Here is a 21999-nt window from a genome sequence, read left to right as displayed (position 1 = left end):
ATATATTCTCAAATGTTAGGAAGGGACTACTGTTTGTTACTCTAAGCTACAAGTTCTGTGTCCCGATCTGAAACTGACAGGTGGGTAATATCTCTATCTCTCTAGTGGATTCGTTTTTAGATCCATCATGTTCATTGTGTACTGTTAAAACACAACATCACTATATTGTTGTAACTGCCGGGGACACTTGCTGGTTTTATTTGTTTATTTACATTGCTTTGGGATATTTTTATTTTGAAGTGCCCAGTGTAACAGAGTTAAATAGTTAGTTAAATTGAGTTGTTCATTTGCCCCTTATTGAGCAGTACCAGACATTGTTTTGTTGTTGCAAACTAAGATAATTTATATAGCACTTTGGTTCACTGCATATCACACTGTTTGTCCTAGTGGTGTTCCCGTAGCTGCCGCTCTGTATGTCCTAGTGGTGTTACCGTAGCTACCTCAGTGGATTCCGTGTTCCTATGAGGTGAGGCGGCTCTTTGAAAACGCTGTGATGTTATTTTATGTTTCTGTTATGAAAGAGTGTTCATTTCAGCTGTAAATTGAAGCATACAGTGTCTAATATACATATGACGTTGGGTCATTATGATAATATTATCTGAGAGCAATGAATCTTTTTGTAAACAGCTTTTGGTTTATCACGGGGACTAGTGATGACGTCACGCAGTGTTATTCTTTTTGCACGAAAATAAAGTGAGTTTACTGTTTGTGTTGTGTTAACCACAGACAGTCTGAGGAAGCAGTGGACCAGTTCCAACTACAAATATGTGTTTTATTCGTCTGTTCTTACAGGTATGTGCTATATATATATTGTACCAACTATAACTTGTTATAATTTAATGTTTTGATGGTAGTTCTTCTGTGATTGCAAACTCAATGTTGAGCCCAGTATGCTGCTATGGTATTCTTATTTCAATATTGTATTTGTATTAAAGACCTCTTATAATAAAATTAAAACATGTATTAGACAGAGGCTAATGTTATTGGTTAATAGGCAAAAAGTATTGGACAGATAAGCTACTGTTATTGGTCAGGTTAAAAAAAGAGTGTTCAATAGCAGACCTAAAAGCACTACAAGCTTGAAAAATAGCAGATCTACGAGCTTGTAGGTCTGCTATTTTTTTAAACTGTCAGGATTTAAGACATTTTTGGAATCTGATCTCAGGTCAAAATGCATTAAAGAACCACCATTCTTCCATGCGTATCATCTCTTTATAATAATACAAAATATATACAGGTTGGAAACAAAAACAACAAAAGGGGGAATTTACTCACGACCCATACAAATTGGTGTGCGACCCGCATATGGGTCCCTGTTTTGGGAAACTAAGGAATAGGGTTTGGGAAGCTCACTGACTTTAATGGAACATTAATGGAACATCTGCACTCTTAAGAGTGCAGATGGACCCATATCCATGTGTTCATGTGTACATTAACCTGTGAGGGTCCATTTGGTTCAAAACTATCACTCATTTTCCTTTCCTTTCCTTTCCTTTGTTTAAATAACTTAAGTCCATGCAGGATAACACATCGAAGAAGGTAAACTCATGAGCTACGTGTCCTCCTCTCTCCCTCTCACCAGACACGGAGACATGTGACTACGGATGGCACAAGTTCCAGGGTCACTGCTACGCTACTTCCCCACCAGGAAGAGCTGGGACGCGGCTGAGAGGGAGTGTCGTGTCCACGGGGCCCACCTGACCAGCCTGCTGTCCCACGAGGAGCAACACTACGTCAACCGTACGTCCCACAAACGCTAATATGGTATCCGTTTCGCATTCGGGTTCTTGGAAACGCCCCCCAGCCACTGCGCTAGTTTGACTGAGGTTAGGTTTAGGTATGCTTTACTGAGGTTAGGTTTAGGTATAGTTTTACTGAGGTTAGGGTTAGGTTTAGGTATAGTTTTACTGATGTTAAGGTTAGGGTTAGGTTTAGGTATAGTTTTACTGAGGTTAGGGTCAGGTTTAGGTTTAGGCATAGTTTTACTGAGGTTAAGGTTAGGGTTAGGTTTAGGTATAGTTTTACTGAGGTTAGGGTTAGGTTTAGGCATAGTTTTACTGAGGTTAGGGTTAGGTATAGTTTTACTGAGGTTAAGGTTAGGGTTAGGTTTAGGTGTAGGCTGTCAATCACAGCGACTGGCCAGTCACAGCGCACCATTTACTCAAATGCGAAACGGGAACCATATCAGCCCCACAAACAGTTGCTCTTTAAACCTTTGCATGCGTTGTCTTCGGGTCAAAAAGACTGGCCGCCAGCATGTTTACCATCAAAAGAATAAAAATAAATAGTCATGTTCTTTTGTAAATGAACTCCCTCCTTGATCATGCTATGGCTTCACGCGAAAGCATTAACCCATTTAGACCTGAGTTAAAAAACATTCACTTTGAAAGAATATATATACAAAGATTTGCGCCGCATTCTTATGATTTTTCAAAAGCAGCAGACCTACAAGCTATGAGCTTGTTGGTCTGCTATTTTTTCAATAGATAAATTATAACACAATGTTTAAAACACCAAAAGGCTACACACTCCTTCTGCAGTGTCAAACTACACGCTATGCACTCCCTCTGCCGTGTCAAACTACACGCTATGCACTCCCTCTGCAGTGTCATGTTATGTTTTAGCTGTTGAACCCATTTTGGTGTTGGCATCATGTTATGCTTTAGCTATTGAAAAATAGCAGACCTGCAAGCGCGTAGCGCGTCACTCGGTTTGCGCGCTATGAGCTTGTAGATCTGCTATTTTTCAATATCCTGGGTACCGCCCTGGGTACCAGATTCAAAAAATGTCTTCTACATCCTGACAGATGTTTTGAGTTGACCAATATTTTGTAAAAAGAAACAATCGATTTGAAAATTTGTTTCTATTTGAGAACCTATCATCTCTTTTGCCTATATAATAAATAACATAACCCAAAATAGGGACACCAGATTGAAAGTGGTCAAAATCAGGACACACCAGCTGCATTATTGCAGATACTGATGAATACAATAAAATAAAATCACACGTGTGTGTGTATTCTTAATTATTATACATCATCATCATCATACAGTACATCATCTCATAAACAACTGAATGTATGTGATTGGTTAGCCCATTTGCTCGTCTACATATGACGTGCATTTCTCCTTTCATTGTCAATGGCCAATATGAGACGTGTGAGGACAAAAGCTGTATATAGACGCCGCTAGACTGTATATAGACGCCGCTAGACTGTATATAGACGCCGCTAGACTGTATATAGACGCCGCTAGACTGTATATAGACGCCGCTAGACTGTATATAGACGCCGCTAGACTGTATATAGACGCCGCTAGACTGTATATAGACGCCGCTAGACTGTATATAGACGCCGCTAGACTGTATATAGACGCCGCTAGACTGTATATAGACGCCGCTAGACTGTATATAGACGCCGCTAGACTGTATATAGACGCCGCTAGACTGTATATAGACGCCGCTAGACTGTATATAGACCGTGCTAGACTGTATATAGACGCCGCTAGACTGTATATAGACGCCGCTAGACTGTATATAGACGCCGCTAGACTGTATATAGACGCCGCTAGACTGTATATAGACGCCGCTAGACTGTATATAGACGGTGCTAGACTGTATATAGACGCCGCTAGACTGTATATAGACCGTGCTAGACTGTATATAGACCGTGCTAGACTGTATATAGACGCCGCTAGACTGTATATAGACGCCGCTAGACTGTATATAGACGGTGCTAGACTGTATATAGACGGTGCTAGACTGTATATAGACGGTGCTAGACTGTATATAGACGGTGCTAGACTGTATATAGACGGTGCTAGACTGTATATAGACGGTGCTAGACTGTATATAGACGCCGCTAGACTGTATATAGACGCCGCTAGACTGTATATAGACGCCGCTAGACTGTATATAGACGCCGCTAGACTGTATATAGACGCCGCTAGACTGTATATAGACGCCGCTAGACTGTATATAGACGCCGCTAGACTGTATATAGACGCCGCTAGACTGTATATAGACGCCGCTAGACTGTATATAGACGTTGCTAGACTGTATATAGACGCCGCTAGACTGTATATAGACGCCGCTAGACTGTATATAGACGGTGCTAGACTGTATATAGACGGTGCTAGACTGTATATAGACGGTGCTAGACTGTATATAGACGCCGCTAGACTGTATATAGACGCCGCTAGACTGTATATAGACGCCGCTAGACTGTATATAGACGCCGCTAGACTGTATATAGACCGTGCTAGACTGTATATAGACCGTGCTAGACTGTATATAGACGCCGCTAGACTGTATATAGACGCCGCTAGACTGTATATAGACGCCGCTAGACTGTATATAGACGCCGCTAGACTGTATATAGACGGTGCTAGACTGTATATAGACGACGCTAGACTGTATATAGACGCCGCTAGACTGTATATAGACGCCGCTAGACTGTATATAGACGGTGCTAGACTGTATATAGACGGTGCTAGACTGTATATAGACGCCGCTAGACTGTATATAGACGCCGCTAGACTGTATATAGACGGTGCTAGACTGTATATAGACGCCGCTAGACTGTATATAGACGCCGCTAGACTGTATATAGACGCCGCTAGACTGTATATAGACGCCGCTAGACTGTATATAGACGGTGCTAGACTGTATATAGACGCCGCTAGACTGTATATAGACGGTGCTAGACTGTATATAGACGCCGCTAGACTGTATATAGACGCCGCTAGACTGTATATAGACGCCGCTAGACTGTATATAGACGCCGCTAGACTGTATATAGACCGTGCTAGACTGTATATAGACGCCGCTAGACTGTATATAGACGCCGCTAGACTGTATATAGGATGGATTGGGGGTAAGTCCCTGCGACATACTAGCGTCATGTCCAGGGGGTGTCCTTGTACATCAAGCTGCCTCAAGCTACAGAAACAGGAGATAGGCTCCTGCCCGGCTTGGCAAGGCTACTACGGTTCAGAGTTCGACTGTACTGTATGTTTCTGTCTATCTAGGAACCCATTGGCTATTGTCTGATGAGGATTTACTGTCCGGGGGTAAGGGCCAATGGTTCTGGGCTTCCGTTGTAGCCAGTGGATATCCGGGCCACGCCTTCCACTACCATGTGTCCGGTCGGAGTTGGGAGATGACTAGAAGTTTACACCGGGATAAAAGTTCATCTGGCGATATCGATGGGTTTCGAGCTGGTTTTGACTGGATTGTATTTCAGGAATTGCATTCCGCCTCTTTTTCTCGCCACATAGACCGTTTACCTGGATGCTAAAGTCGTGTTACCAAAGCCCGTTCAATTGTAATTGGTCAGTACTACTCAACGACTACAATCTGAAACCAGAACACTTCTGAAACCAAACATATTGCACCTCGCCTTTCATACTCTGAATTCATATCCAGGATATCTGTTTATAAAAATCTATATATGTATTGACTGACTTATGGTGCGTGGATGTGTGCACTGCACATACGATACGATAAATTATTATGGAACAGTGGATCGAAAGATATTATTATCTTCATTGTAAAACATGTTACAGTTGCCTCAACTTGAATCTGTACAAGTATGATTGTTCTGAATAGACATGAGAAAATTGGACTATACCGGGCCATAAATATTACAATAAGTATTAATAATAAGTCATGTTGCGTGCACTCAGTGTCAACCCTTCCTGGTCTGCAGGGATGAAGCTGCCGTCGCGCGTGCCCACCCAGGTGGACAGTGACGAGGAGCACAAGTGGAACCAGACAGAGGAGTATGGACACGGGACTCGCTGCTGCTCCTGTCCCAAGACCGACAAGGAGCTGAAGAAGGAGAAAGAGGACTCGGAGTACCGCAAAACCTTTGAGAATTATCTTCACAACGAGGTCTTCGAGATAAAGTAAGTAAGACTTATGGAGCTCTCGTTTGCAAGGAACTGGAAGCTTGTGTAGGCACAGTGGTTTTAGGATGTTTAGAGTTTTAGAGTTTTATTAGGATCCCCATTAGCTGGTGCATAGCAGCAGATAATCTTCCTGGGGTCCACATAGAACATAAAAACATGACATTCGACATGGACAATGATATATAAATATCATTGTATATCCGTATTGTATATCCGTATTGTATATCATTGTATATCCGCTATCATTGTATATCCATTGTATATCCGCATTGTATATCCGATATTCCGCTTACGACTCTCATTGCACCAGGAATATTAGATTCCTTCTTCATAATTGTCAAATCTTCAAGGAAATATCAATTGGTTCCCATAAGACTGTGCTTGATGGTGTATTTATTTTTTACCTTCCTCTGCCTCACAGCTTATTCTTCCAAATAAAACAAGATTACAAATGAAAGCAAACACGCTAAAACATCATCCATAAAGTTACGTTTTTAATTGTATGTCCAATCAACCGTATGTCAACATTGTCAGTTGGTCAGTTATCTTTTGCAAGAGGCATGGATGGTGCCAGGTGCGTGATAGATAGGCTTCATTACCATGGAAACCAGACACACAAGCTGTTATTTGTTGGTCACATATTGGACATATTTCCTTGTAATGAATGGTCATGCCTCTCTGGCTGTCTGTACACAAGAGTGAATACCATATATGGAAGTCAGAGCAAAAGCTTTGAACTGTTCTTTTTTACCTGCTTTGAAAGTTTTTTAAAGTGTGCCAATCAATGTAAAGGTAGTGTAAGTGATTAAGTATTAACTAGCTCCATATTCTGATAGTACTCATTGATGTTTGTTCAGTAACCATAACAGAGTCTCCCCGTCTCTCCAGCTCTATATTAAGCAGAACATGCATTTATACATCAGGATACCTATTGTATCTAATCGGGAAAGAGAACTCACACAGGTTCTAGATTTAACAAGTGATTATACGAAGAATTGACCAGACGAAATTGGAACTTGAACAATATAAAATTGAAGCTGATTTTCTGTTTATGGAAGAGCTGGAAAGATGGGGGGGGGGGACCCCTGTTGCTGAACAAACACTCTATACTCTATAGCAATGAGTACTACAGTATGAGAATAATTATAGCGCTTTAAGCTTTTAACAAAACATTTGACTTTGTGCTCTGGTCACATTCCCTTGTCAGTTAAGGCTCACATGCACCCTCTTGTGTTGAGTATTAAGATCCTCTACATAATGCCATTCATGGGCAACGTGCAATAGCTTTGTCTCTGTCTGGTGCACAAGTTATACGTAATTTACAAACCAGTCAATAGATTATCACACCCTATGCACGTTCAGGTGGTAATTGTATCCACAAAACACATTCGCAAGTCACTGTTTTGGCGTCTGGGTGGTTCCTGGCACCACCACAGACACTAGGGGCTGTATTTTGCGTGCTCTTTGGCCACTCAGAATAGCCAAATGGCATTGATCACGCCTCCAGGTCTTTAGTTTACTCAAGTTAGGGAATAAGACCTGGTACTTAAGACATGCAAAATACAGCCCTAAGGGTTCAATCTGGCTTGGGTACACAATTGAACGTGTTCACAGATGGGAAGTATTAATGACACTGAGATATCTCACGTCTCCTCTATAAAATTCTTAGGAGTTTTAGTGGATGAGAAACTCAGCTGGAAAGAACACATCAATCTAGTTTCCAACAAAGTTTCTTGATCGCTTGGTGTCATCAGAAAAATGAGTGGTCTGGTCAATCAAAACTGTTTGCTTACTTTATATTACAGCTTGATTTACCCACATTTAACATATTGCAATATGGTCTGGGCCAGCACTTATGTCTCTTACCTCCACACCATTTACCTACTCCAGAAGACATTTGTTACTTTATCAAAACAACTCCATCACTCTGCTCCGTGCACTTTTCAAAATGCTCAACTTTTTCCAGATTAACACTTATTTACAAGCTTAAACATACCCCAACTCCATCCCCAGGCCTTTTAGTTAATTACTTTCAAACATTCTCAAGTCCACAAATACAACACTAGACAGGCTACTCATCTCCATCCCCCCCCCTTTATCGTACTAGTCATGGTCAGTTTTCTATTGGATACAGAGGTACTACACTTTGGGACAAATATTCTACTGGTTTACAACTTTCTCCTCTGAACTCGTTTAAGAACAAACTGAAGGTGGTTCTGATTGACCAGATCACTTATCAAGATTCAAGTCGGGCAGAAAGGGTGAAATCTACAGGTTGTGCTGCAGGGAGCAGAACTGACAGGAATAGCATGTTCCTCTGCATACGTTAGTTCTCCCAATGAAACTCCTCTCTGTCTGTACAGTATTTGAGAGGAATTGCACAGAGTGTTTATTTTGCGACGAGCACGTGGAACACACGGGAGGGAGGGAGAGAGAGTGAGACGGGGGAGAGAGAGAGAGAAAGAGACTCTGTACCCAGGGGAAATAAGATCTGCGTTGGGACCTCTATGGGTACCACAGGTTCCCGCTGACTTCTACTCTCGCAGGGTTCTACTCTCGGTGATGAGGGATAATATCTTGCAGTGTGTGTGATCCCTTGTGTGAGACTCATCCCTGTGATCCCGTGTGTGAGACTCATGTACTAGTGTTGAAGTGCCTTTACGATCCGATGAATCCCTGGCGACTTTAAAAGTTGTACAGGGTGTACTAGCTGCTCTTAGTTTTGCATGTGTACATGTTTATTTCCGTGAGGTGACATTTAGCCCAGAGCCAGCATGACACGACCACGCTTCTCTCCCCACACCACAGACCCAACAGACAGCGGCGGTCAGCCATGGGCATCGCCAATCGTACCCTTCCGTTCCTCACCACCGCCCCGAGCACGCCAGAAGGCAGGACGCGCAGGCCCGGGGGAGACAAGGGGGAGGAGGACGTGGAGGAGGGGGAGGAGAGCTTTGAGAGCACCAAGTCGGTGGTGACGGTGGCGGCCAACGCCAAGGAGTCCACCGTCATCTCCAACCTGCGGCACTTCACCAGCTACCAGATAGAGGTCCACGCGTGCAACCACCCCACCGACCCCTTGCGCTGCAGCATGGCCGCCTATGTCAGCGCCCGTACCATGCCCGAGGGTAAAGACTCACCTTTATTTGCCATGTGCACAGTATGTACAAGGAGATACAGTATAAACAACACATCCAGTTAGTGCAAATATAACTAGGTTCATGCATTAGCACGAGCATTAGCATTTATTTACATTTTAAATGAACAATTTAGGCATTTAGCTTATCCACGGAGAAAGCAGTCAAGTAAACACTGTGCCAAGAAATGAATCCTATACCGTATTACAAATAGCAGGTAAACTGTAAATCAAGCCTAGCATCTTGGGATGTCTAGCGTCCTCTTATAATCTCTATAAGGGATTTTTCAGGTAATGCACTCGGGATAAAGGCAGGACGGAATGTCTTTGTAAGTTGACTTATCTAATATTTTATGTGCACATCTAACCCTAGCTTACCCTCAGAGAATGACAGTGCATGTCCTTGAGCAAATGTTTGTTGAACTGAATCTGGATAATAAATAACCATTCATACCATAAATGTCATGGGTTTCAATCCAGGTCCTGACCGCTGATCTCTGTTCTATGTTTTATGTCCCTGGCCTTATATTCCTATGGCACCACTATACTCTGATCTAATAAAACAAAAAGATGAAATCAGATACCTTCCTTGAAAGAGCACCGCAGGAATTGATATCCTCCACACGGGTAGAGAGAAATGCTGAAAGGTTATCGTATCATCGGTGTGAGGCTATTGTTCGCCAATACGTCTTTGCACCCTAGAGAGCCATTCATTTTCTCTTCCTTCAGACAAAGCTGATGACATCGTGGGGTCCATCGTCTACGAGGTGTCAGAGTACACGGTGCACATCAAATGGCAGGAGCCCAAAAGTCCCAATGGCATGATCATCCTGTATGAGGTCCAGTACAGGAGACTGGGGGATACTGAGGTGAGAGGAGGCGCACGCACGCACACACGCACGCACACGCACATGCACGCACGTGCACACGTACACGTACTCACAAACACAAGTTTCTATTACTAGTAGCAAGTAGGGTTGGGGCAGATAAAAAAACTTTTCATTATTGATTATTGCAGGAGAAAATATTGATTTAACTAAATATGAATTAATAATTTTTGCTATTACAAAATAAGTTTAAATACATGGGTGGTATCTCTACTGTTTGCTTTCCTGTGAGGCAAATATGCGAAGGGCACATACATAGATTTCACCCGTTTATTGAAGGATAAGTAAAAAAAAAAAGTGTCAAAAAATGTCAAAATATTAACATGCACACACATTTACGCCCCCAGAGAGAGAACACACACACACACACACACACACACACACACACACACACACACTTTTATTTGCATGCATCTATCAATTTAACCAAACAAAAACAAAAAAAAACACACAAACCTAGTCATTTGAGAGTTGAGAGTCTAATTGCACTCATTCAGACCATGAAACCACCCACACTGGTACATGCTGCAGCTGTTTGTTCCCACGGACACTTTTGCCAGGAACAAGATGTTGTTTTGAAACTGGACCATTTGGTTGATAATGGCCTTAATGGAGCGGTGGTTCTAGCACTGCTGCCTCCGTGCACGTCTTTTAGTTACCATGGCGAACGTTGCGTATTGTCTGACTTGTTCTTGCCGACTGTTATTTGCCCTAGCCTAGAAAAACAAAATTAAAAGAAAAACAACTTTGATTGTCCTTCTGTTAAAGCACATTATATATATATACTGTGTGTGTGTGTGTGTGTGTGTGTGTGTGTGTGTGTGTGTGTGTGTGTGTGTGTGTGTGTGTGTGTGTGTGTGTGTGTGTGTGTGTGTGTGTGTGTGTGTGTGTGTGTGTGTGTGTGTGTGTAATATGATGATCTCTCCCTATATGCAATATATATATATTTGTGTGTATGTATACATCCAGTAAATTCAGTACTCTTTTCATTTCCTTTCACAAGAGTAGTAGCATTATGTCGTTGCTTTTTCTGCTCAGTACAGTATGTACTTTTATATTTGCTTCGTCCAGTTTTCTTTCTTTTCTTTTACTATATCGTCTGTTTTCATTTATTTTGGGGTTTTCTTGATTTTATTTTGTTTGTTTGTTGTTTTTAATGTACTAATGTACACTAATAATGTATCATGTTCATGTAAACGGTGAGGTTCTCGCATAAGCCCCTCTAGGGTTTCTTAACCTCACCGGCACAACAACTAAATGGCCTTCTTTCCTTTGGAAATAACTAGTATATTATGTATGTTGTGCAAATCAAATAAATGAAATCAAATACAGTACATATAATATGATGCATTCTATATGCTTATAATATGGGTTTTGTTTGTTTCCAGGATCTAAACTATTGCGTGTCGAGGAACATGTACAAAACGGCCAATGGCTGCTTGCTGAGAGTGGTGCACCCTGGGAACTACACGGTGAAGCTCCGGGCCACGTCGCTGGCGGGCAACGGCTCCTGGACCGAACCCACCCACTTCTACGTCCAGGACCTGAGTAAGTACATGAGGTCAAACCCACCCACTTCTACGTCCAGGACCTGAGTAAGTACATGAGGTCAAACCCACCCACTTCTACGTCCAGGACCTGAGTAAGTACATGAGGTCAAACCCACCCACTTCTACGTCCAGGACCTGAGTAAGTACATGAGGTCAAACCCACCCACTTCTACGTCCAGGACCTGAGTAAGTACCATAGACTGTAAAAAATATGGACAAAGCGTTCCCCGGGTCTAACATGAACGTAAAATGAAGCCTGAAATCCCTTGCACTGTAAGTCGCCATCTTTCAAGATCCGTTTGAGCCCAGTTTGACCATTGGCTGGCCCAGACAACGAGGCGGGACTTCCCCCCTTCTTCTTCGTTGGTTTTTATTTTGACTCGAGTGGGAGGGGGATCCCGTTCATAGACTGTAACGGTAGCCACGCCCCTCAGAACATGCGCGACTTTATGGTCATTTTTCTAATAAATGGGACCATAATTTTCCAAAAAGAATATTATGACATTAGAAATGAGACTTTAAACTAGTGACTGGAAGCGAAAAGTATTCATGACCATGTTTATTAAGGTAATACAGTCTAGGTGAAGTTGGGCCCAAATACATGGACTTCTATGGGGCTATGGGTTTTTTTGAGCCCAATGAGAGCGCCACAACAGGCCATTATATGAACTTTCATTTCCTTAGTGGCTTCACAAAATATCCGTCTGACTTCCCCCCTGGTCAAACCTCACACAATGGAAATCCCTTTACAATCATTCCATGTGCAGGCTTCCATGGACAGCAGGATATCATATGGAAAATGTATTTTTTTTTATCTGTAACGGGTCTGCAAAATAATGTTTGTGATAAAAGGCAACGGCAATTGGACGAATTGAAGTATGGTACAAAATACTGCTATATAGTATCGATCTATACTGTTTATCTATCAATTGTATTACCAGTAAGACGCGCAAACGCGGGAAGCGAACGCAGCTGAGACCCTGCAGATCATGTCTGTCTGTCTGTCTGTCTGTCTGTCTGTCTGTGTGTCTGTCCCGCTGTTACTGTATATGTGGACCTGGCCCCTTTTGTGCCCATATATCTAGCTGTTATTTCACAGGCTGTGAGGTTCTTGTGAAGAATGTTCAACATACAATGCAAGCTTGTACATCACCTATTTTAGAAACATGTGGAAAATCCTTTCCTGCCCAAAATAGGGGACACTGGATTTAAAGGGCTGTATTTTGCCTGTCTCGAGTACCAGGTCTTATTCCCTAACTTGAGTAAACTAAAGACCTGGAGGCGTGGTCAATGCTCTTTTGGCCACTCAGAATAGCCAAATGGCATTGATCACGCCTCCAGGTCTTTAGTTTACTCAAGTTAGGGAATAAGACCTGGTACTTGAGAGTGAGACACGCAAAATACAGCCCAAAGTGTGTAAAATGCTGTGGGTTTCATTGGGGGATTTGTTTTTGTGTTGTGATAGGGGTGGACCCCACCAATGTGATGTGATGTGGGTTTCATTGGAGGATTTGTTTTTGTGTTGTGATAGGGGTGGACCCCACCAATGTGATGAGGGTTTCATTGGGGGATTTGTTTTTGTGTTGTGATAGGGGTGGACCCCACCAATGTGATGAGGGTTTCATTGGGGGATTTGTCTTTGTGTTGTGATAGGGGTGGACCCCACCAATGTGATGAGGGTTTCATTGGGGGATTTGTCTTTGTGTTGTGATAGGGGTGGACCCCACCAATGTGATGTGGGTTTCATTGGGGGATTTGTCTTTGTGTTGTGATAGGGGTGGACCCCACCAATGTGATGTGATGTGGGTTTCATTGGGGGATTTGTCTTTGTGTTGTGATAGGGGTGGACCCCACCAATGTGATGAGGGTTTCATTGGGGGATTTGTCTTTGTGTTGTGATAGGGGTGGACCCCACCAATGTGATGTGGGTTTCATTGGGGGATTTGTCTTTGTGTTGTGATAGGGGTGGACCCCACCAATGTGATGTGATGAGGGTTTCATTGGGGGATTTGTCTTTGTGTTGTGATAGGGGTGGACCCCACCAATGTGATGAGGGTTTCATTGGGGGATTTGTCTTTGTGTTGTGATAGGGGTGGACCCCACCAATGTGATGAAGATCGTCATTGGCCCCGTCATCTGCTTCGTCCTGCTGCTGTTTGTGGCGGGAGCAGGATTCATTATGTTTAAGAAGAAGTACGTTCCCCATGTTCTTTATTCACTTCATTGGCCTTAGTGTCATTTAGGTTCTAGCTCTACTGATAATTCACCATTTAACACATATTCCAGTACTTTCACAAAAAGTGTTTGTGAACAGTGTGAACAATGGGGGGGGGGGCATAATTTGGAAGGCATAATTAGCTGTTTATTTGCGTATCTATAACTCAGAACGTTGTAGTACATTTTCATATAATATTGTCATTGTTTGAATGGAAACATTTGCTAATGGGTTGACAGTCAATCATAAGTAGTCCGTCCTGTCTACTCCCTCTGATATAATGTAAAAACAATCCATTTTATAAGTAAATTGTAACAGAAACGGGTCTCCAGTACATAAAGCAATTTTTCATGTCGTTTTCTGCTGAAACACTGTGTTCTCCACATCGTATTTTATGCATTTGCCATCGTTCAGTAGTAGCATTGCATTTGATTGCATTTTAATCTCCTTTTTTTACTCTCTTAGGCAAACTCAAGTGCCCAGTGGGCCCATCTACGCTTCTTCAAACCCAGAATATCTTAGTGCTAATGATGGTAAGTAATGAGATTAAACTTTTACCCTTGATAGGGAAGCTCTCGATGGGTTAATCACTCTGCTTGAAATGTTTACCTCTATGTGGAAGAGGACAGCGCGGGAACACTGCCACTAAACTTTAGTCAGTGCACATGCATATAATCGCTGTCTGGTAGAAACCACATATCTCCATATTTCATGCAAAAGTAGCGGATATGAACATGTAGATGTGCTATTTTCATTATTTAAAATCGTAAGTGAAAATGAAAAGGGGTTTATTCGGTCTGTGGGTTTTTATAAATATTGAACCAGTGAAAAGTATTAACAAGAACTTAAATAACAAACTACGGTTGGATCCATTGGGACACCAGTTATTTTTTTTCCCCCCCATTTCTTGAAAAGTAACCATTTTGGTTTCCAAAAACGACAATAATACAGCAGCAATAATGTCTCCACACAGTGTATGAGCCAGATGAGTGGGAGGTGCCCCGGGAGAAGGTCAACATCCTCAGAGAGCTGGGCCAGGGCTCCTTCGGCATGGTGTACGAGGGCATCGCGAAGGACATAGTGAAGGGCGAGCCGGATTTGCGCGTGGCGGTCAAGACGGTCAACGAGTCGGCCAGCCTGAGAGAGAGGATCGAGTTCCTCAACGAGGCCTCGGTCATGAAGGCCTTCTCCTGTCACCACGTGGTAAGGAGAGACCACATCATCTGAACAGAGATGTGCTCTATACACAAACACTACTCAGACACATGCGGGAACATCTAAAATATGCCTTCTGTATATATATACCAGCTATGTTTATTCTGGTACGCGGTACTTGCGTTATGCATGTTACAAGTATATTGTTATTACTTGGGGTGCCATTTCACAGTCACCATTGCCAACGACATAATTGGCTATATTTGATTTCGGAATCTAAAAATACATGGTTTGGATGCTGGGGATGAGTGTGCTACTGCCTTTTTTTTCCATCTATTTATATCTCAAACTTTGCTCTTGGACTGGTTCTTCAAGTTTTGTTTCTCCATTCCTTGCGGTCGGTCAGACTGATTGTTCTACCACATCACCTGTTACAAGGTCCAACCCCACAGTGCTACTGTAGAACCCGGTGGTTCTCAGAGTTCTCCTTGGGGGAACCCTGAGGGACCGGTCTGTATCTCTGAGAGTATACAAATGGAACCACAGGTCCATTTGGTTCCATTTGTACACTCTCAAAGGTATGGTGGTCGTTGAAATTAGAAACACACTCCACACACTGATGAAGGCTGGATAGACGAAATGTTTTTTTTACATTTTTTTTCATGTAGAAAATAAAAAGAGTTAAAACTCACTCTTACCACTGTGTGACCCAGTGCCTTTTGTTTATGATGATGGTCCTTGAAATTAAAAAGTTTGAGAACCACTGGTATATATAACCCATCAAACTGTGCCTCCTCCCCCGACCCTCAGGTCCGTCTACTGGGCGTGGTGTCTAAGGGTCAGCCAACCCTGGTGGTCATGGAGCTGATGACACACGGTGACCTCAAGAGCTTCCTGCGCATGCTGCGGCCCGACTCTGAGGTAGCGCACAGTCACCTCACACTCCATGATGATGGTTGATTACGCTTATTATCCCCCTTACTTTACTTGGAGGGATGGAATGATTACATTAAGAACACTCCTTCACAACAATGTAGGTCTGCTGCTAAAGTACAGGCATCATAACGTCAACACACAATATTCCATAATGCAGTCAACTCCCAACCGGTGCTCCACTAGTGGGCCGTGAGGGTGTTGTAAGTGAGCCCCCGAATAATTGGCAAAACACTTAAGATTTTAATGAAAACAATAACATTAATATGAACATAATAATGTAAAGAAATAGCTATTTTGGTATCTTTGGCTGCATTGCTGCCAAGTTAAGTGGTCAGATGGGTGGGCCACAATGGCTTTTGAGATTTAATGTTTTTACGACGCGCCTCATTACTATAGAACAACCCGGGCCGCCCACCGCCGACTCTCAAGGAAATGATTCAGATGGCGGCGGAGATCGCAGACGGCATGGCTTACCTCAACGCCAAGAAGTTTGTCCACAGAGACTTGGCGGCCAGGAACTGCATGGTGGCTCACGACCTCACCTGCAAGATAGGAGGTACGGTCAAGATGGAGTCGCAAGAGTTGTGAATCTGTTCTGTCCAGTTCTCATATATATATATATATATACCGGTGTATATATATATATATAATATATACTCAACTTACGGCAGAGTGTAAATGAGGTCTCAGGAAGTGGGATGTGTGAAACATTTACATCAATGAATGTTTTACGGAATAAATTATCTACATGTTAAATTAAGGTTTATATGAAATTACAGCTAGAAATGTGCAATATAGTAACTAGAAATGAATAACCATATCACTGAAATAAAGAGTACAGAATATTGTACATGCACAATACAGAGGAGACAAGGCAACTACAGTCAGGATGGATGAATGAATGATAACTGTGAACTAGCTACATTGTAACGTGCATTTCCGTCCCTACACACAGACTTTGGTATGACCAGAGACATCTATGAGACTGATTACTACCGTAAAGGAGGGAAGGGACTGCTGCCTGTCAGGTGGATGGCACCGGAGTCCCTGAAGGATGGAGTCTTCACTGCACACTCAGACTGCTGGTCAGTACTCAGTTGTGTGTGTGTGTGTGTGTGTGTGTGTGTGTGTGTGTGTGTGTGTGTGTGTGTGTGTGTGTGTGTGTGTGTGTGTGTGTGTGTGTGTGTGTGTGTGTGTGTGTGTGTGTGTGTGTGTGTGTGTGTGTGTGTGTGTGTGTGTGTGTGTGTGTGTGTGTGTGTGTTGATTTTTTTAAAGAGATTATTGATCATAATAATCTGATACTCCGATATCTCACGTTTGGCTCATTTTACATGAGTAGAACACCTACTGCAATCAAGTACTTCATGAGGAAATGTTTCATGAGAAAGTATTTTTACCGGTCACCGGCACGTAAATGCAGATATGAAAATCAGTTGAAAGAACCAAGGCACATCTTCTAAAAATAAGTTTTAAAAGCTTTTATTTATTTATTTTACTTAAATTGTATTATATTTCCTGAAACAAGACATAAGACAAACAAGTAGACATCAAATATGTTGCCAGACATCATCATCAAAAAAGACAAATGTGGTTCTATTTTAATAGGAGATTGCACACAAAAACAGAAAAGGTTTCAAACGGAATAAAGATTTTTTTAGAGAGATTTGATCTACTTTTAGTCAGTCAAACACCAGTTTCAGTCATTTCTTTTTTTCCATCCCATTTATAATAAAGGCTAGTTCATCTTGTGAACAATAAAAGCCGATGTTTTCAAGGTAAAGGGTATATAGAAAGGAAGACGTACGAAGATGTACTTGTACACCACATCGTACCATATACTGTAAATATGTACAGTCAATCTACAGTGAATATAGAGAGGAATATGCAATGTATCAATGATAAAACCGCTGCAAAAACGAAATTGTTCGGTCGCACTACTAGTTGAACATTTGGCTGCGGCTTTTGGGAGTTTTCTAAACGAGCAACTTCTAGCACAAATTTCATTTATTTATTGTCCACGCCTATCCTGCCAGTCTCAGATCCCTCCTCCTTCACCGTTGTTTACCAGCTCTCGATGCTGTCTCAATGTGTCCTGAAAGCCTTAAGTTTGTGTAAAGAATTGTAAAAGTGGCATTCATGAAATTGCTGTCCTAAAATGCTGATGAAGTATAGTAATACGTGTGTGTGTGTGTGTGTGTGTGTGTGTGTGTGTGTGTGCACGTGTGCGTGTGCACGCTAGGTCATTTGGGGTGGTGCTGTGGGAGATCAGTACGCTGGCAGAGCAGCCCTACCAGGGTCTGTCCAATGAGCAAGTCCTCAAGTTTGTTATGGACGGAGGTTTCCTGGACCGGCCCGACAACTGCGCAGACAGACTGTGAGTACAGACTAGTGTGACTGTTGGCTAATATCACTACTGTTCTGCTACTGCAATCATCACTACTACTACTACTATTATTACTAATACAGACTTAGAGCACTCGAATACTGCTGACACAAACTAGCGCTAGGCAATATGACTTCAAATATATATATAATTAATAATATATATAATTGAAGAAGTTGAAGAATTTTTCAGAAGATAATTGATGGCTGTATATATTTTGGGACACAAACGATCTACAAGCTCATAACGTCTTGCGATGCACGACGCCTGTTGTGTTCGTACATCAGCAATGTGTGGTGTGGGACATCATCGCGCGACTAAGTATAAATCAAGCTTAAAACAATCCAGCATCAGAAAATGTCTGCATGATAAACTACAACACCCTCCCTCCCTCCACTACCCTCCGCAGACACAGCCTGATGCAGATGTGCTGGCAGTACAACCCCAAGACGCGTCCCATGTTCAAGGAGATCATCGAGATGCTCCGCGAGGACCTGCACCCGTCCTTCCAGGACATGTCCTTCTTCTACAGCGAGGAGAACAAGCCCCCCGAGACGGAGGACTTTGACCTGGACATGGAGAACATGGAGAGCATCCCGCTGGACCCCTCGTCTTACTCGCAGCGGGAGCAGTGCTCCGACCGGGACGAGGGCTCCTCCGTGGGCCTGCGGGGCAGCTACGAGGAGCATCACATCCCCTACACACACATGAATGGGGGAAAGACTAACGGACGAATACTGGCCCTACCGCGGCCCAGTCCATCATAACATACTACTCGCGCACACACACACACACACACACATGCACGCACACACGCCCACACACCTCCTCATCTCCAACACCAACACACAGATGCTAGATATAAATATATATGTATATGTTTTTTCGTTTTTTTTCGTTTTGTTTTCCGTAATTTTATATAGATCTCACTCATCACACTCTTCAGAGGCCCCTCGAAGCATATCTCAGGACATTATTTTTTTTCTTCTCAGATGCCACACACTAAACCAACACACTACTGTATTGTCCAACCATGGACACCAGGGTTTGTTTTTTTTTGTATTTAAAAGATGAACGATCTGCTTCTCTCTTGTCCACGATTGTAGTATTTTTTTATATATTGCCAAGTTTGTGCTAGACTGGGCGGATGATGGAATCAACTGTGAAACAAACTCTTTTTGACAAACAAGAAGGCTGCTAAAACTCATGGTCGCTTTTCTGACTCTTTAGACTTGTCCAGCCCCCCCCCCGACCCTTACTTTAACAAAATGACGTTACCCCATCCTGGGGTTTGAAAAAGGAAAAAAAGTGCCCTTCTATTTTGTCTGTGGCCTACATCAGCTGTCATGGGATTTGTGTCTGAAACTTTGTACTCACGATGTCAACAAAACACAAGAAGACTTTTATCAAGCAACAAAGCTTGTGAACTTGTTGGATGGTCTGAGATGGTCCATCGCTGAACAAACTGTTTATTCACTGGAGCAGGTTGGAAGTAACCTGCCTCCTCACACTCTGCAGTATTCCAAAACAGCACACGGATTAAAACACATTTATGTTGGGTTATGTATGTCCTCCCCTTTGTTCTGTCGTCGTGTGTCCCCCACCCCCCTCCCCCCGTTTCATATCTACAGCTGAAGGATATTTAAACTGTTTTCAAAAGCATTTTTGACAAAACGAGTTCCTCAGATTGACCAATAGCTGCTTCTTTGGTACTGTATATTTTAGTGGGTATAGAAGATTATAAATATATATAAATATATTATTGATGTTTTTTGTACATAGTTGACATGTCATTTATGAGGTATTTCAGGTCATAGAAAAGGTTTTTACATGTTTAGTCTCTTATGTTTAATTTTTTTTCTAATCCAGAAAATCATACTAATTATCATTTTTGGACTCTCGATCAACCAACTGCACTTGGTCCTTTTTTTTGCTATTGGATGCACAGGTGAAAAGTGTTGGCGTCTTTAGCTTCAGATGTCTGCCCCTAATATCAAGATCAAATCAAATTGAGCTGTAAATAAAGCAGCAAGGTGCATTCATGAAGTGGCAGGATTCTTATTTCTTATCACCTCATTTTACAGTACATGTCCTCTTTCTGCAGCACTATCATGTTGACATGATGGTAGGTTCAGTTACTGGATCTACATTTCAATTTGTGGATATGTTCTATCTGTGGCATGAAGGTGCCACCTGTTGGCCATCATTGGCAGTGTGTTGAGGTGTGTGGTTGGTTGGTTGGTTGGTTGTAACCTGGTTGTGTGGGTGTTTAGGTGCTACAGGGGTCAAGTTCCTTCCCACCAACACAGAAACTAGCTGTTTAAATGCTCCGTGGTGTCTCCGTCTTGGCTGGGCATTTCAGCAAAAAGAATTGGGGAACTAGAAGAATGACTAAATTGGTAGTCATTATTAAATATAATTGGAAATGATTTGTGTCGTAACTAGTAAGGATGACTCAGTCCAGACACAGTTCTGTATACAAGACGAATACAAGAACCCTCGCCCCAAAACACACTCGCCCCAGTAAAATCCGTCGACCTCGGAACGTTCGGACCCACAAATCTAGCACAATTTCTGTCTACTCACTGCGTCTCATTGGTGGTTAATGAACAGTTCTGAAACCTGCCTACCAGTGCATTCATTCATTGTTGCATTCAGCAATGGGGATTCCAATGTAATAGAAACTATAACAGTAGCCTTTTCCTGTTTATTGTCACATCACAGTTTTACAAGTAAAAAAGTGGGGAAATTAGTTTCTGTGCATAGTTCCCATCGTATTGGGGGGGGGGGGGGGGGGTGTAAGGAGCTCTTTTTCCTCAAAAAAGTATGCATTTATTTATTTATTTTAAATTGTCAAAGCTGCTTGATGGATGGTGTCACTGGTTGTGATGTTTCTGAACTGTCTACGACCCACTTCAGAGTGACAAACGGTACCATCTTATGATGAGCATGAAGAAGGTTCCTCCAGCAGGAAAAGACCAAAACTTCCCTTTCGGTTTTTTTTCTGGGCCATGGTGGCCCGTATATATCTGAATGATCTGAGATATCAAGCAGTGATGTCTAGGAAACAAGTGAAAGTTCAAAACGAATCAAATCTCAAAATGTTTTTCTAGTTGTCATAACATGCCAAATGTGTTCCAAGTGCTAAATCTGTTTCTCGTTAATGTAGGCCAAGTACTATCAATTCTACTATTTTTCTATGTATGATCTTTGCATTACTGATACAGAATAAATAGTTTGGGTTTTTTATTGCCAAATATCATGACATTAAACTAATAAGTGGTGTGTTATTTGAGCAGCAGGTGATATATGGTGAAAACATCCAGATTACTCTTTGGACTACACAACTGTGAACCTTGTATAATCTATTACTAATCAGAAAACACATCTGGAACCAATACTGTACAATACACCTACATCAAGCACCTCCCCAAAGTATGGACTGAAAGAAAAACCCTACATTAAACATTTCAAACACATTTGAGCAAAGAGTCATCGACGGCCTCAATTGATGAGTCAGGTGATACTGGATAGTATTGTGCTGGAAATTATTTTTCCACACACTCTGGAGTCCAGTGAATGCAGTCGGTTCAACCTTCTTTATATTTATGATGATAGGCCTAATAGTGCAGAAAGAGTGATGGCTTGGTAACAGTAATTCTCCCCTATACATCTGAACGTTTTAATTGTCTCCTTGGAATATTCCAAAAGACACAATGTATAGAATACAGAAATTACTCAAGATTTATTTCAATATGAATGTTGTACACAGTAGATTTATTTCAATATGAATGTTGTACACACTGTAACAGACAATGATGATAAGGC

At 42.2% G+C, this 21999-nt stretch overlaps 1 protein-coding gene across 1 annotated transcript; it reads left to right on the top strand.

The window, feature by feature from the left end:
- Nucleotides 1–724: 724 nt before the first annotated feature.
- Nucleotides 725–20217, top strand: LOC308325586 (insulin receptor-like). Its single transcript, XM_080778123.1, has 14 exons — nt 725–792; nt 1583–1740; nt 5708–5906; nt 8718–9037; nt 9775–9914; nt 11321–11480; nt 13573–13675; nt 14163–14230; nt 14671–14900; nt 15663–15773; nt 16185–16344; nt 16744–16873; nt 18028–18162; nt 18581–20217. Exons 2-14 carry the CDS (start codon nt 1605–1607, stop codon nt 18936–18938), a joined length of 2250 nt encoding a protein of 749 aa, XP_080634249.1. The 5' UTR covers nt 725–792; nt 1583–1604; the 3' UTR covers nt 18939–20217.
- Nucleotides 20218–21999: the final 1782 nt, after the last annotated feature.

Source organism: Protomyctophum bolini (assembly GCF_963924005.1).
Source record: "Protomyctophum bolini genome assembly, chromosome: 12".
Classification (NCBI taxonomy): domain Eukaryota; kingdom Metazoa; phylum Chordata; class Actinopteri; order Myctophiformes; family Myctophidae; genus Protomyctophum; species Protomyctophum bolini.
Note: the sequence above shows the minus strand (reverse complement) of the source record. Positions and strands in the feature narration are given on the sequence as shown.

Excerpts from the sequence above, each read along its gene's own strand:
- LOC308325586 (XM_080778123.1), top strand. The coding sequence starts at position 1,605 with ATGGCACAAGTTCCAGGGTCACTGCTACGCTACTTCCCCACCAGGAAG. Across the intron at positions 13,676-14,162 it reads TTCATTATGTTTAAGAAGAA|GCAAACTCAAGTGCCCAGTG; the intron begins GTACGTTCCCCA and ends TTACTCTCTTAG. Across the intron at positions 14,901-15,662 it reads CCTTCTCCTGTCACCACGTG|GTCCGTCTACTGGGCGTGGT; the intron begins GTAAGGAGAGAC and ends CCCGACCCTCAG.